Below are 16,592 nucleotides of genomic sequence, written 5' to 3'. Positions count from 1 at the left end.
TGTAGGAATGGATTTAAAATTAATGTAAGGAATTAATTTCTTATTTTCATGTTAATAATGCAAGAAGCATTGTAGAGTAAGTTTTAAATAGCTGAGCACACTTGGGCCACTTAAAAATAACAATGTTTTTAATGAGATGAAGATTAATATCCACCTAAAAAGCACCACATGGTTTTAAAGAACCATGATAGTTTTGCAGTTAAAAAAATACTATTTAATGTTTTCCTCAATATTAAAAGACATTTTAATACAAGTTTCAACACCATTCTGAGCTGTCATTTACATATGCATACTTCATTTCAGAAGTTTATTTTATACCTTTGGGGTATTATTTTAAAACAGACTTATAATAATCTATATTCTTTTGTCTTTATTATGAATGCTGCCAACCTACCCACCTTACAAAACAAATTCACATACTTCACCATAATGCAGATGTCATATATATATATATATATTTTTTTTAATGTAGGCTGGGTCCAGGAACAAATTTGAAATAGTAAAATCTCCTGCCAGCTCCTGTGATATACATGTTTTCCTGGCCAGTGAAATCACAGAAGCTAAGTAAATTCAATTGACTGAACCTATGTGCTGAAATCTCTAAATTTTTATACCATATTGTTCTGTTGTAGAGACACATGTACGTGTAAGAATGCACTGAATGCCAAGCTGGTTTCATTCACCCAGGTGAAAGAGACATACTTAAACAAAAACTCTACTTTGTGACTATCTAATTGCTATCACTTCTTAAAGCAGAGAAGAGACACGTTTGAATGCATGAAAATACATCATTTTATAGAGCCTAACTCTGAACTTTACTGTATTCTGTATAACAAAGCTACTGCTAGTAGCAGGCCTTTTGAGCATACAGTAACCAGACACTTCACCTCAGACAAGTTCTATCCTGAAATCGCTAAAATAACCCAACTTAAGAGAACACTACAGTTCAAGAGAAGCAACTTATGAAGATAGCAAATTACTGTGACTAAGATGTAAAAGCATTTTTCAGCTTCATTTTTTTCACATGAATATTCAGAGACTTTCAGTAACCAATGGACACATTGGTTTTTTTAACCAATAGACCACAGTGGTCTATTGAATAACCTGCCTCTGTTGAAGCTTCCTATTTACAGCAAAGGAGAATACTAGCGACCTCAATCTCCTCGGAATTTTCCTCCTCAGTTAGGCATCCACACAACATTATTCATTGTGTAAACTTCTGCAACTTAGCTTCAAGTCCCAGTTGCCCTGTTTGCAAATTTCAGGGAGATTTTTTTTTCTGAGTGCCTTTTCATAGAGAATTTGACGGAAAAATTCTCTTTAACCTTATACTTGTGAGATACAACAGCATTGTGTGAAAGAAATTTCTTCATGAGAAAAATAAACAAAATTCATATCCATTGTCCCTTCCAAAGGTGTCTTCAGGTTCACCATTCTTCCTTAAGTACAGCACTGGCCATCAGGACTAGTTCTAAATGTTTAAGACCTCATTGTCAGGGCCTGTAAAAGATAATTTCCTCAATAGGGTCTTGTTCACAGAAGAGACTCCTAATAAAACACTGTATAAAACATCCTTTCAAAAGAAACATCTTAGTATTTGTGACCAATAACTTGAATATTTCACCTATAAATACATTTGTAAGAACTAACAGGATTCCAAGGTTTTCACTGATCTCTTCTCTGCTATAACACAGCAGTATAAAGCAATGTCTCAGTCATAGGATAGTGCCCTTTTCCTTGTGCTAGTGCAGCCACAGTAATAACCAATACCCTGGAGTCTATTTCCTTAATTGTTTTCTTGTTCAACTATTCCATTACATCAGGATCTATGTTCCATTACAAGTTCAGCTAGTTCCTCAACCTCTCAAAATCCTACACACATTAAAAAAACAAAACAAAACAAAACAAAACAAAACAAAACAAAAAAAAAAAACCAAAACTGATTCAAATTAAACTTTCCATAGAATTAAGTAGAAATTTTGTTACTCAATCTATTAACTTCAGATATCTACAGGTATCACAGCAACGGGAAAAAATGGACAAAATTCATAGCTTTATAAGATAGATACTATGTGTATGATTTTAGCATATTTTAGGGATTGTCTTCTTTCAGGCATTTTTTTAAATTCTATTTTTTTAAAGTAGCAACAGGTGGTGATCCTAATTATTTTGGATATTGCAGGCATTGCGTGGCCAGCTGGCATGCTCTCCAGTCTCCTAAGAATGCTTTTCTGGTCAGAGCTTTTCAGGGGTTACCATGACAAACATCTGGTAATTGCATGGGACAGCAAACAGCCAAGTTTTCTCTATGTTCTTCATTGTACATCTTTTAGTCTACATTCCAAAATACGTATCTTTTTATGTTGCAAAAAAACTTGAATAATATTAGAAAAAAAATACAATTTTTTTTCTGTCTTTGGAAGAGAAAGACACTGGAATGTTTGTCTCTTTGTAAATAAGAGAATGGTCTCACAAAGAAGTCTATTTCATTCTACTTGATGCATTAAAAAAAAAAAAAGAAAACAACAAAACTGCAAACAAAAGTTTGTGTTTTGCTTTTTTTAAACCACTTTCATTTGTATTGTTACTTTGTGTCAGTGCTCTGGTATTTGTTCACCGACTCTTCAGTACCAGCAGATCCACTGAGGCCCTGCAAAATGTGAATATAACTTGACAGTAGGAGTAGCAGCTACCTTAGATGTACTGAACATGTGGGTTTCATTCCATTGAAACTCCAAAAACTTCACATAGGAGCTCCCAATGTTTTCACCATAGCATCCAGCAGGGACCACATCCCTGTGTGGATGCTATGGTGAAAACATCCTCTATACTTTCATGCACCTCCAGTCCCACACTTGGAGGAATTCCAGACACTCTTTTATCCCTCATAAGCTGGATAACTAGACTCAAAACCTCCAAGGAAAAAAAAAAAAAAAGATTTCAAACCATGGGACACATTTTCAGAAGAAACCAAGAAGTAACCGAATTCTGAGTATGTATATATTTGTATCTTATTTAGGATGATGTCAAGCAGCTAGTTCATAGTGAAGACACAAACTGAAAAGTATCTCAAAAGTCAAACTGCCTGACTGACTCTGAGGTCTCAAAGTGCAAATGTGAGAAAAAGTATGAGATTAGTTCTCTGTGGCTGTGGGAATTCTGCTAAAATATGTTGCCAGCAGAGCTTATGATCATTAGCTCCTCTGGTACCGCATTATAACACTATTTGGAGATCATAACATAGTGGCACAGCATCATAACGCTATTTGGAGATTTTGCCTTAATGTCTAATACTATCCTCGTACAATTGGTAGATTCTTTCAGAGGCCAAAGGAAGGTGAAACTGATTTTCTCTGGGATCATACATCAAAGCATTATCATGCAGCTGAGTATTCGGCTGAAGCAATTCAGTATGTGCAAGTAGTTCAATATTCCTCAAATCTTCACTGTGGTCCAATAAACACCCACTGCTTTTTTGGGGTTTTTTTCAGGAGATGAAAAATGGCTGTTTCAGCAGCAAACAGCATAGCTCAACAGCTGAACTTCCGTTTCTCAGCTGATCAGAGTGTGAGTCGGAGGCAGGAAGCTCCTGTCACCATAGGTGTTAGTGGATTGGGTCTTGGGAACTCTTTCTAACACCTTTTCACTGCTATTCTTAGTACCTGCAACAGCACCTACCACATCTACCTCCTCACAATACCATAGTAGCATCCCAGACTTCCAAATTGGGCTGTACTAACTCTTCCCTGCTCTCTCCATTTTGGGTAGGTAATAAGCACAGAACATCTGACAGCATAGCACAATTGTCCCTGTCCTGCCTTCTAAATTAATTTTCAATTTCAGGTGTTATTATTACACCTTGCTCTGATTATGTACATCTTGCTCTTTTAGTCAATATCACATGAGCTCCCCCAGCAAATTTCCCATACCCTAACTTTTCTGTGGAAAGTAAAGAAAAAATGTATTTTACAGAATCACAAAGTGACATCATGGTTGAGGTTGTTAGGCAACTTTGGAGGTCATCTTATCCAACCTCACTGCTCACATAGAACCACTGTGGCTTCACTAATGCTAAACAGAGGGGAGGTATCACCTCCCACAACCTGCTGGCAACACTCTTCCTGATACAGCCCAGGATAAGCCTTCTTTGCCTCAAGGGCTCATTTCTGGCTCATGTTCATCTTGGTCTCCTTTTTTGCAAAGCTGTTTTCCACCTAGTTGCCCCCATCAGCATATATTGGTGCCTGGGGATTGCATTTGGTGCCAGGAGGACTTTGCACTTCCCCTTGCTGAACTTCATAAGGCTTCTGCCAGCTCATTTCTACAGACTTCTACAGCCTGAAGCAAGGAGCAGAGTTCATGGGTGGGATTCCAAGGCTGGTCAGGGCAATTAAGGCCCAGTGGTGCAGTGACGGTCCTCACAGTGCAGCTGGTAACTTGATTAAAAATGCATCTGAAAATCTGATGTCAAGCCAGGTCACACAATTACTGACATAAAGAAGGATGAAGCTTTATTGCATGATGGCTTTAGCTGTAATTTACTGATGAGCAGGGAAGGTCCACATCAGTGCCTAAAAGCTTTATAGGGGATCTGAAATCTGCCTTGAGGAAGAAAATTTTGCACTACTTCACATTCTAAAACCTCTCTTGAGGAAGAGGACTCCTTGGAACGACCCATGCAAGACAAGCTGCAGAAAACTGGACACACAATTTTTTTCATTATCATCCAGTCATGAAGATATCTGTATTCACATAACTTTGCTAGTGAATGTGAGCTGATGCTACTAAGTGTTTAGTCAATATTCTATATGCATTTAACGATGTGAAGGGTGCAACCCTATGAATTTATAGTTTCTTCCTAACAGAATGAATGAAAGAAATTTCCTTTCTTTTGAGCATTTCAAGCACAAAATTATCTAATCTACAAGTGGGAGGAAGTGAGAAATTGAAAGGATTCAGACTGGTAAAGCAGAATTAAAAACTGTCATACAAAATTTAAGTGATATAGAAACATATTAAAGCAGCTGGTACTTAGTCTAGTCTGATCCTTCCTGTTATGAGTTTACTGTGTAAAGGAATTGAAGGTTCAGTAATTCCTAAGTTTCTACATTCTTTCTATGCATTGGTTTTACAGCACTAGGATGCCAAAGTACATCTCACTGCCCTATATGTTCATGAGCATTGCCACTAAACACAGGCAGGACTGGCAGAAAAGGAGGCTTAGTGTGTCGGAATTTTCTGATATATTTGGTCTCTGTGACTTAAAGGACTTAGCAACTTGTGTCATTCCAATCCAGACTTTTCTGGGATATTAAATTTAAATTGTGGAGACAACAGGTATGGCTGAGTACAAATCAATGCTAGATTCCTGACTTCAGTAAGAGTAGCAATGTCTCCAAAATACATTCAATACACACAGCAGTATAAGAAAGGATGGTAAAGTTTCTTGTGTCTTACGGATGAGTATACAAGGTTTCATCACAAAGAACTCTTCAACTCCTTCAAAAATGTAAGAATGTATTAACTTTTTGACCTCCTGATCATTAAATGCGTTTCTCAGTCTTTTTTAGGAATATTGAACCTTGTGACTATTATGTCCATCTCATTCAGATTTTTACAGCATCTCAGCCTAACACTTGTGTTTACTGCTTTCACTTTGGACACAAGAGAAAGTAATTTTACTTGTTTTTCAAGTAGTCATTCTTTTAGACAATATAGACTTAAATTGCTCTTCAAAATATCTTGGAAGTTTTTCAAAGGTCATTATCTTACTCTAAAGCATGTATTCATAAGGTCTCATAATTTATCATCCTAACCTGGAAGAAGAGTAGCCATAGTTTTCTTCTTCCAAGAAAAACTATTTTCCTTGCTTCTTTATTCCTAAATCTGTTTTGTAGATCATCTGGAGCTTTTCTTAGCTTTAGTTATAAATTAGGAGAATGTAGGAGAATTATAAAAAATATTCAAAATCTTCAGATGAAACTTTATAAATCCATGCATTTCAAAGCAAATGGAGCAGGAGTCTGAGTAAATCCAAAAGCCACTAGCAGTGTCCAAGATTCCCTCATTTATTGGCAAGATGACCTGGCTGTGTGAGGTTGGCTGACAACATCAGAAAGTTAAAATGTCTTTTCTTGTACCACCTTCAGAGGAACCCATGAGATGTTCTGGCACTCTCTGAAGGAATCTTGGAATGCCTCCAGATCATCAATAATGAAAGAGACAGACAAATTCACAGCTTTATCCAGAAAAAAAGATGAAAATTGAAGTTGCTAAATAATTTCACCAAATTCAAGAACAAAAGAAAAGTTAAATGAATTTTCACTGGGGGAAAAAATCATAATTTGATAACACAGGTTGAATAGCAAAATTTTTGTAGGATTCAAAGCAAAAATATTAATATATCCAAAACTTAAAAAGCTGTAGGCCAGGTTAACCTGTTTGAAGATTTAATCTGTGCAGATCAAAAAATACTGGAGCATCCTGCTATGATTCTTCTGTCAATTGTGAGAAAAGGAATGCATGTTGTATGAAAAGGAAAAAAAGGAAAAAAAGGAAAAAGAAACTGAATAAAAAAAAACCCAAAGAGTCCAAGGGAATTGTGCAGTTATTCTGCAAATTATTTCCCATGCTTTCAACAGCTAGTTTGAAGAGCACTGTGCTGAAGGGATTTTTTCCCCCTTATTTAATCAAAATTTTGTACTTTACGGAATTTTTAAATAAAGTAACAATGGATAGATTCTCAAGGGCAACAAACGGATTAAAGAAAAGCAAAATAATTTTCACTGTGGACATCTAGGGAAAATATTTAGAACAAAATCAACAAACAATAATGTGGAGTTCTTGGAGTTAGTGTAACTATCCACAACACTGCAAACAGTATAAATGAGAAGGTGGACTTACCTTTGCTATATTGCAAGAACACTGGACAAAGATTTCACTAAACAAACCCTATTCTGGCAAACCCAAAGCAGAAACAAAGACAGGCCATTCCAGAGGGACTGGAAACAGTTGTTGACGCACCAACTTTACAAATCAACAACTTCAGGAGATTAAAGGTACTGGCCCACCATAAGGTTGTTTAGGAACTAATCTCTCCTGTAAGTACTCAACAGTGCAAGGGATGGACTGGATTTGATTGGACAAAACCTATGAACAAAAAAAATAAGCAAAAGTGTTCAGTCTGTGTAACTATAGTAGACCTAACACTTCAGCAGAGACTTATTCCAAGTTCAAACAGACCTTTCCAAATGTAGACATTTAAAATTTATTTATGTGAAAAACACCTGGTGAACACATAGGAAAATTTGAACAGTTTTACTCCTTTTGAGAACACAGGAACAGATTTTAAAATATAGAAGACTCAATCTCTGGTCTGAGCAATGGCAGAATATTTCACTTTAAAAAATGTGGTTTGTTTTTCTTTTTTTCCTTGCAAATTGCTAGCAAGAGAAAAACAATTATTTATTTTTTCTATTTCTTGTCCACAAAAGTTAATACTACTGATCACTGTGTAATGTGTAACAAACACACACATATATGCATAGTACCTCACAAGCACCCTTAAAATATCTGTCATTAAGGACTTGAGCTACTTTTTTGAAGCTTGGCTAATAGAACACAGTGGACACTAGAATACACTGACCTAGCCAAATTAAATATACAGCAAGAACATACATAAATTTGCTCCTTCTTCTCAAGACATATTCATTTAATTGATTGCCCAGATTTTACACTTTAACTATTTTACCATTCACTGACTTTACTTATATTAGTATTTAGAAACAAAGAGACAGATAAGTGATCTGTGAAAAGCTTTCTACTTCTCCATTTCTCTTCAGCAACACAGTTTGAGCAGCTTATTAGAAAAACATAAGAAGGTAACATATTCCAACCCCAGCAGTCTCTAGTTTCATTACTTTCTGGCATTGAATGAAGGTAATACAGCAATGATTTTGAAAAGAACACATATGCCCCCTATAGATTTAATGTATTCTTACCACAGAAAGATGGAAATAAATGAAAGGTGCATTAAACATTGCCCAAATAGAAAATTCAGTACTAGAAAAATTATATGACATCTTTCCATAGATATGTTTACATACACAGAAGACAAATAGGAAATTATTATTTGAAGCTTAAACATCCTCCTGCCCAATCCCCTTTTCTGTTAAACATAATTCTTTTGGCCTCCACAACAGAGTTTGCCCCAGGTATTACTTTTCCTGAGCAATGTTCCCTCCTTGATGTTCTATTCATTCGTCCCAAGGCTTTCCCAAAATTGAAAGGTGTTTAGAAACAGTGTAGCATTTAATTCTGAGTTTATGGTAATGTATCATGCAAACTTATAGTACTACATACATGGTTTTTAAAAATGTTGTTGCAATTGGCATATATTTTAAAAGACAGATCATAGATTTTACTTCTTTTAGCAGTAATGGCATGCTGTTTTGAAAATACCATTAGCATTCAGTTCAGGGCACCATTATACATATATACTATTAGATCTACAAATGTGGGTAAACATAGGTGATAAATCCTAAATATTTAATGGCTTCCACATAACTAACTATAATTGAGGAATGAGCACTTTGTTTAGTCTTTAAAAACTAGTAAACTTCAATGAACCTGTAGTTCAGATTCCACATTGAAATTTCCACTGGTATATGAGAGCAACTATGAATTCTGAATAAAGATAAACCATAGCTTTTTATTCCAAGGTACCTAACTCATTCTTACCTTAATGTTCTTAAATCCCACAGTTTGATGCCATCACCTGCAGCTGTGGTCAAGAAAAGGTTGTAAGCTTCAGGTTGCTGAGTGCTGAAGGATGATCCCTGTAAAACAAGAAATCAGTTTCAGGTAACTATTCTTGTGGCATTAATTATTTATAGAATCATAGAATATCTTGAGATGGAAGAGATCCCTAGGAATTATCAAGTCCAACTCCCTGCTCCTTGCAGAATTATGTCATATGATTAAGAATATTGTCCAGATGCTCCTTGAACTCTGACAAGTTTGGTGCTGGCACCACTTTCCTGGGGAATCCAGTCCAGTCACCAACCACCCTCTCAGTAGATAATTTAGTCCATCTAAGAAATAAACAGTAAATATTTTTTAGATTATGTGAAAAAAAAGCTTGTCTGCACACATGCAAAGGAGCAAAGAGGAAGAGCATGCAAAGAACATGTAGAGGAAGTCCCATAACCCAGTCACAGAAATGGAGCATGGCCTCGGCTCCTCTCAATGCTGTCCCAGGACAGCCATGAGCCCTTTGGTCCAGGGATGACACCCACCAGGACAGTGAGTGAGACAGGTTATCTAGGGCATGTCACAGACTGATGGGGATTACTAAAATCAGGGTATGGGATTCATCATGTGAAGCAGGGGAAGAGCTTTTTGTGATTGCACAAGACATTACGGGATGTTTAGGGAAGAAAACAAGGGCAGTGAAAGGGAGGGAGCAAAGGTTACTTCAACAATTAATTATAAGACATTGTTAGCCCTGGGCTAAGTGTCCAATTTCCATTGACTTCAGTAGCAACTACATTCATTCATCACAAGACTAATTTTGGCTTCATACTTTTAAATAATTAAATCCAGTTTTAAACCACTGATATTTTAACATCCACATTGGCAAATCCCAGCCTTTTTGCTGGCTAAAAATTTCTTTCTCCAGGGAACCAAATTGAAACAGTTAAAACACTTTCTTTCCTTTCCATACCATTCACGTTCTTGATTTGGCTGAATACATCACAGAAACCTCAAGGTAATTTCCTGCAATCAGTATTTGATTGCCAGGAATATCCTATTCATTATGAAAGCTGATGCATAGCTTGCTCTAAGAGATGAATTAAAATGTACTGTGCAACACATTTCCCACCAAAGTCTACACATTCTCACATTAGCTCTGTGTAACTATAAAAAAAGAGTAATGCAGAAGACAAAGACAGTAGCAGTCCAAAGGACAGTATTCATTAAAAGTTACTGAGCACCCTTTGTTGTGCTTTTGAAATATTTTCTCACCATCCCTTTATTCAGCCAGCACTGGTCACAAGAGTCCAAAACAAAAAGTTCTACAGACATACACATTTACTTTGGGCATTACTCCTTTACTACAGAATACATAGAATACAGGAAAAAACTAAAGGTAAGAAGTGCAATCCATTTGTTCCTTCTCTGCCCTGAAATTTTGTCAGCAATATACTTTATTAATACATATACTTGTATCTTCAGACTACATTTGCTACTGAATATTGATATAGAAAAAAAGAAAATATATACTAGTTGGGATAATATGCAAGCTGAATTTTATTTATCACTTTGTGTTTTTATAGCCCATCAATTTATGATAATCTATTATTTATGAGAATCTGATGCAAAAACTAGCAGTCTTGAAACTATGCTTTCATTCTGATAGACAAATCCCTTTCTTCTACCCCATCAGCCTCCTCATTCACCAATGTAATCCCTTCTCAGCTTCTCTCTAGATTAACTACACTGCAAGCTTCACATAACATTTGGCCTCAAGGAGGATATGGTTCTATAGAATCTCACTTTCCTTCACTAATTCCTTATGAGCACCATTTATATCATCCAAGGAGTGCAGCTGGCTTATGCTAAAGGCATCGATCAATAAACACATCAGAAAGCACACCCTATCTTCTGGTGATTTTATACTTTTCCAACATTGTAACTATGGTTAGGAAAAAGTTAACTGACTGAAACTTCAGAGTTACCCATTACATTTTTCAGTCTTCACATCAAGTAGACTTCCTAACTAATGGACCAACGAATTTTGAAACAAATGGGTCTAAACAGAAAATTGAAAATTTTGCTGTTTCTGTGAAAATAGTGTACTCATAACTGTGCTAGCAGAACATAATACCATCCAAATGTTTGTGGCTCAAAATGACAGTTTTCTGTTCAAAGAATATGTTTTGCACCATTACAACTGCATTATTAACACTAAAGCTCTGAATCTTTGTGGTCTGATCTCAAATTGCCATCTATTTCGATATCTCAGATGTTCCTAAACTCTAAGACAGGAAGATTATTTTGATATGTCAATCAATTCATTTTCAAATGAAAATTTGAAAAATCAAATCACTATGTCTCTTAAAATTTAGTATAAAAAGCAATGGACTGTTATAACAAGCTTAATCAAAACACTGAAGGCTGAGATGAATTTCACACACTCTGGCAATTGCAAACAATCTCTAGAACAGATCAAAAGAAAAATTTAAAATGAAAGTCATTACACAGCAAATTACATATACTTGCTTCAGCTGTTTTTGTCTAAAATCAAAAATAAGAGAACTTCTTGCTGATCATTTAGGTTTCCAGGATATCCTATATATTTTCTAATTTGCTAACAGGTTTCTCCAACATTTAATTGGAACATACTTTCCCTATCCTCTCCCATGACCCTCAAAATAGATTTGCTTTTTTATTCAGTAAAGTAAATTTTATGATTATGCCTACTTAACAATTATCCAAGTGGAATCACAAAACAGTCTTGGAATGTTAAAATTGATTTGCATGAATCTAAACTAGAAAATGCACTTCAAGAATATATATATTGCAATCACAAGTGAGTATTTAGTCCACACAATGAAACTAGGAATAGTCCAAAGGAAAGTCTTCATAAATCATAAATGTTGGGGTATAGGCACTGGATCTTCAGCATGAACTGTTCCTCTCCACAGGTTTGTTTCCATTGAATCATGTCTCATCATTAGAGAACCTTAGATTCCAGTGTGTTTCATACTTTAAACAGGATGTAGTTTGCACACAGCATTTTGCACATTTTTATAAGTCTAATTTGCTCTAATAATTTTAAACAATCCAATGTAATAAAATAGTTGATGTGTCATTTTCCTATTGACTTATCTAAAGTAGTTTTATATAACTGAAAAAAATTAGAGAACCTTGATGTATAATTGTTCCCCAAAACGGTCAGTTTTCTTTGCTATACCACATACATCTAGTTTTTTTTTTTCCCAAGTGAGTACTTGCCCACAGCTTTAGAGTTTTTCTTGATTAAATAACCTGAAGGCACTAAGCTGACCCAGCAAAAAGAAAAGCCAGAACTTTAAACCTATATGTGTTACAAAAGTACTGAAATAGTTAGCACAATTTTAAGTGTTTTACCAGATCACATCTATAAGGAAAACCCACAAAGAGTTCTAAAACAGTAATAACAAGGACTGTTTTAAACCCACAGAAGCAAGGACTTTCCAACTGGGAATGAAGCACATTCAACCATTCAACCAGACTTAACACAGCAGGCATTCCAGAATATATGCTACCATGAAAACTACAAACACTCAAATCAGTCTTCAAGGAAAAAAAGGAAGAGGAAGGATGATGGGGTTTTAAGTCATCTGTTCTATTGTAGTACTGAGAAACTTTTTTTTTTTTGTTGCTGTTTCCAAAGTTTCAGAATAAATCACACAGTGTCAGATTGAGCTTCAGAAGAGAACACTTACATAAGGAAAAATTCCTCTTGAACTACAGTATTACAGACTAGCACAAGTAAGGCAAAAGATAATAAACACTTCTCTAATAGCAAGATCATTCAATCAGTCTCACTGCTCCCTCCTTTACACTAGGGAACAAATGAAATCTGTATGGACCTATCACACAGACTCATGTTCTTGCCCATCCTCTCCAACATATAAAAACTTATCGATTACTATAAATTCTACTTTTAGCCTCTGATTTCTTTGTTGATGATGTTGTAGCGGTACTACAAATAAAATTCAATAAAGTATATACCTTATTTTGGCAGATCTGATGGACTGATCTAACATGAGCTTCCTGTATCACTGCTGTGCTGCAGCCTGCATTGAGGTCAAAAATTTCCAATGTTCGGTTGCTGCCAGCTGTAAGTACAATATCTGTACAGTTCTATGTGTTAAAGTTAAACTTATATAAAGGGGAAAAAGCATATAGACAGATAAAAATACAGATAAATAAACATATATATAAACTCTGTTGTATTTATTGCTCTATGAGCAACACCAAAAATCTTACAGCACTAAAAATTTATGCCTAAGGATGAAGTTCAACATCACAAAAAATTACAAGTTTTTTACTCTAATAGAAAAGGAATAGCAAATCATCAAATGCTACTTACCTCAGCTGATGCACGCCATTAAGTCCAAAGAACTACAAACAAAGTACAAAGGATACAAGAATAGAACTCATTTACTGCTGAAAGACTGGTAATCTCCATTGCTGAAGTCATAGGGAATTTCTGTACCAATTTGCAAACACTCTTCTGTTTGTATCTGCAAAGAATATCAAATCAATGTTTGTGTTATTGAAATTAGTTATGATTTGTAAACTCCCACTGGAACCACAAATCAAAATGCTTTCTTTCATTAATAAAAATTAAAGTGACAGATCTTTTGCCTTATTGCTGAACTCTGTTAAAAGCTTGGTAACCAAACACATTTGGATGAAAAAAACTCATGATACTCATATACAGAAGATTGATTGTCCATCAACATGAAACACCAAAATAATCCTGTATGAATACAGAAAATGTTGAAGAGATTAAAGTCTGTCAAATACCTATGTCCAGAAAGCAGATAGGCCGCTAGTTTCAGTGTAGCATTTAATGTCCTGATGATAGGGCAATCAGGAATAAAATGAAGAGAAAACAGTGAGAAAAGAATGAAAACAGTGAGGAAAGAATCATTTCCACTTAGATGGGAGGAGAATAAGGGACTGATCACACAGAACCAAAGAAATTTTACTTCCCAACACACACAAAACTCTTTGGGATCCTGTGGGTAACCTGCCAGCTCCATGCAGAGGTGGCAAATATGCCAAAACCTCTAAAATGGCTTCAGACTTTTTTATTAGACAACATAAGTCTGTGTTGTTATTCAATATAATCAGAACTTTTATATATGCACATAGGCAACATGGATCTATTCTCATAGTAAAGAGAAAACAAATCTCCATGGATATGAATATGAATATGTGGGGCAAAAGAGTGTGATTTTCACAGAAGTCCCCTAAGGAATACAGAGTCAATAACAGCTGTACTGGGGTCTGGTTAGGGTGGAGTTAATTTTCTTCCTAGTGGTTTGTATGGTGCTGTGTTTTAGACTTGAGATCAAAACAGCATTGATAACACACGAGGGTTTTAGCCATTGCTGGACACTGTCTGCACAGTGTTAAAGTAATTCCTGTGTAACAGTTAATATTATACTTGCATTTTAGCACATCTGTCCAATGAAAGTGCAAAAGTCCATGCATGACGTGCTGTAGGAATCATTACAGTTTCTTTCCAGCAATGCTAAAAGTTTGCAAAACTGAGATCATTTGACAAAAGCAATATGGTTGTCAGCCAGATCTGTTCAAAAGAAAAATGCTTAGTGACTTGGTTTTTGCCTTTCATTGTTGTTCTCTAACAATGATCTGCTGATCTTTCCAGATGGACATCAGAACTACTTTAATAGTGATGGTGAAGCAGAAGATAATATTTAGTGTTTTGCAATTTAATCCAAGCATCTTTTGTAGTTTCCGCAAGTACTTCATTCAAATAAACTAAAAAATAAACTTCACTAGACTTCAAGAGCAAATGATTTACCTCTATTTTTGGGTAAATCTACCCAAGCTAACTTCAAATCAGCTGACTGATAAAATAGGTACAATCTAATGAAGGCCGTATGAAGTTTCCTCTGGTCCAATTCATCCTGCTGAAAGAGGCTGATTGAAATTTCTTCCCAAATGCAAGAACAATTGTTTGAATTGCCTGAAGTACCTTGCTTCTACACTGCAGACTGCTACACAGATAAATACCTCACAGGGAATTGTACAGGTAGAATTTCACATACAAAGCAAATCAACCAACAGTAAACTGAGATTCATCAAATACAAGTTATGAGAAAACTGAACCAAAGTAACAGAGGGCAGGGGATATAGAAGAGTACCCATTATTTATAAAGAAGAGAAATTTTATCATGTTTAAGAATTTTTTTTTGACACAATGCATTTGCTACATGTCCTATCTATCTTCAAAGTACAACTCATTTAAAATTCAGGCAGGTATTGTGGACACACTGAGCTGGACATTGTACATTCATTCTTGTCTCTTAGAAATTGAAGTTTATGTAGCAATTTGGATTACTTTTTTATTGGTTTATTAATATCCCCATAAACTAAGAATTAACAAGTAAAACAAACTAGGCAAGCAGATTATGCTAATAAACTCTTACATAATTCTGTCTGATCATTTAACATTTCAGTGAAGTTCCACATACCAGGTTCATGCCTCAATCCAGGAAAGCACTCCTATTCCTAAACATATTTAAGCTTGTGCTTAGTACATTATTCTGTGCAGCAGCAAAACTACAAAGGAAATAGAGGAAGAAAATAGACCAGCTGCATCTGGATGCAGTCCAATGCTGTCTTATATCATCAACAGACAGAACATACCATTCACAATATCAACTAAGACTTCAGAGTTGTAACCCTAATTCTTTTTGTTCTTCCATTCAAAACAAAGATATTTTGGAAGTAGCTTTGACCATTTGTTCAGTTTTATTATCTTCTGTAATATTTTTTCCCCCTCAGCTCACCTCACCACACACAAAATCACAGCTCAAACTGTACCAGAACTTTCACTGGTCTGTTAATGAGCTCACCGTTTTAGGTCATCCTTGGTTGTGTCTAGATGGAAACTTAAGAGATGAAATTCAGCTCCACAACACAGCAATATAAATGTATCTATAAAATAAAACTGTGCAAAGCGTGCAGTCTTATGGAACTTCTCTTTATCCTGAAACATTAAGGAATTTGTTAAGAATGGATTCAAACATAAATATTTTTGTCTGAAATTCCTCGTGTTAAGGCAGAACCTCCCTGTCAACCTGATATTAGGCCAGGGGGTTAAACTCTACATAGTGGCCTTTCTTATTTTTGACATATATTACTCTCAATTTCATTCTGCTTAAATTAGCTGGCAGTATATCTTGTAGTCAACTGAATCTAATACAATCTAGCTTCATACTCTGAACTTCTTTTTGAATTAGAGACTGGACTAAAGTCAAGCAAAGCTGAGCCAATGGAAATACTACATACAGACCAGACAATAAAACCAAAACTTCCAGACATGTCCACTAAGTGTCGGGGGTTTTTTTAACAAGGTTGATTTTTTTCTTTTCCTAAATTATAATGAGAAAAACTTAATTTGGAGATCACCCAGATCACCCAGATCATTATATCTGTGCGAGTCACCACTCAGTAGCTCTAGAAATTGGTTCTTTCTACAAAGCTTTTAAAACAGAAGTAGATGAAAGTGCACAACAGAGTTCTCAGCGTCCAAATGAATGGAAGTTTCCAATTACCAGAATTAGGGCAGATTCCTTATTGCAGACTGACCAGACCCTTAAAGTTCTGTCTTCTGATGCAGAAACTAACCACTTCCTGTCATGACTCCAGCCAACAGAGTTAACTGCACCATCATGACCTAATAAAAATAATAATGTCTTGCATTAATAAATTTCTCTAGAGTTACTTGTATTGTTTTAATATAATTATGCACAACATGAAAATACATTCTAAGTACAGGT

General features: G+C 35.5%; 1 protein-coding gene across 4 annotated transcripts in view; it reads right to left on the bottom strand.

Annotated features, from left to right (window-relative positions):
• The window catches only part of WDR27 (WD repeat domain 27), a 90,090-nt gene that overhangs the window by 51,536 nt on the left and 21,962 nt on the right, over positions 1-16,592 (bottom strand). The window contains exons 17-23 of one of the 4 annotated variants that reach the window (XR_005256501.1): positions 16,368-16,489; positions 15,666-15,799; positions 13,582-13,632; positions 13,198-13,295; positions 12,781-12,902; positions 8,740-8,837; positions 6,904-7,149 (exon numbers count right to left, since the gene is read on the bottom strand). Coding sequence is in view for 3 of the 4 variants with exons in the window: in XM_038133524.1 (XP_037989452.1) it covers positions 7,089-7,149; positions 8,740-8,837; positions 12,781-12,902; positions 13,198-13,295; positions 13,582-13,632; positions 15,666-15,799; positions 16,368-16,489 (686 nt within the window). In the remaining variant the exon portion in view is untranslated. Of the gene's footprint in view, positions 1-4,803; positions 7,150-8,739; positions 8,838-12,780; positions 12,903-13,197; positions 13,296-13,581; positions 13,633-15,665; positions 15,800-16,367; positions 16,490-16,592 lie in introns of those variants that run through there. The other 3 variants (XM_038133524.1, XM_038133522.1, XM_038133523.1) reach the window with 3 other exon arrangements.

This window comes from Motacilla alba, chromosome 3, assembly GCF_015832195.1.
Source record: "Motacilla alba alba isolate MOTALB_02 chromosome 3, Motacilla_alba_V1.0_pri, whole genome shotgun sequence".
NCBI classification, from domain to species: domain Eukaryota; kingdom Metazoa; phylum Chordata; class Aves; order Passeriformes; family Motacillidae; genus Motacilla; species Motacilla alba.
This window is presented reverse-complemented; position numbering and strand designations above follow the sequence as displayed.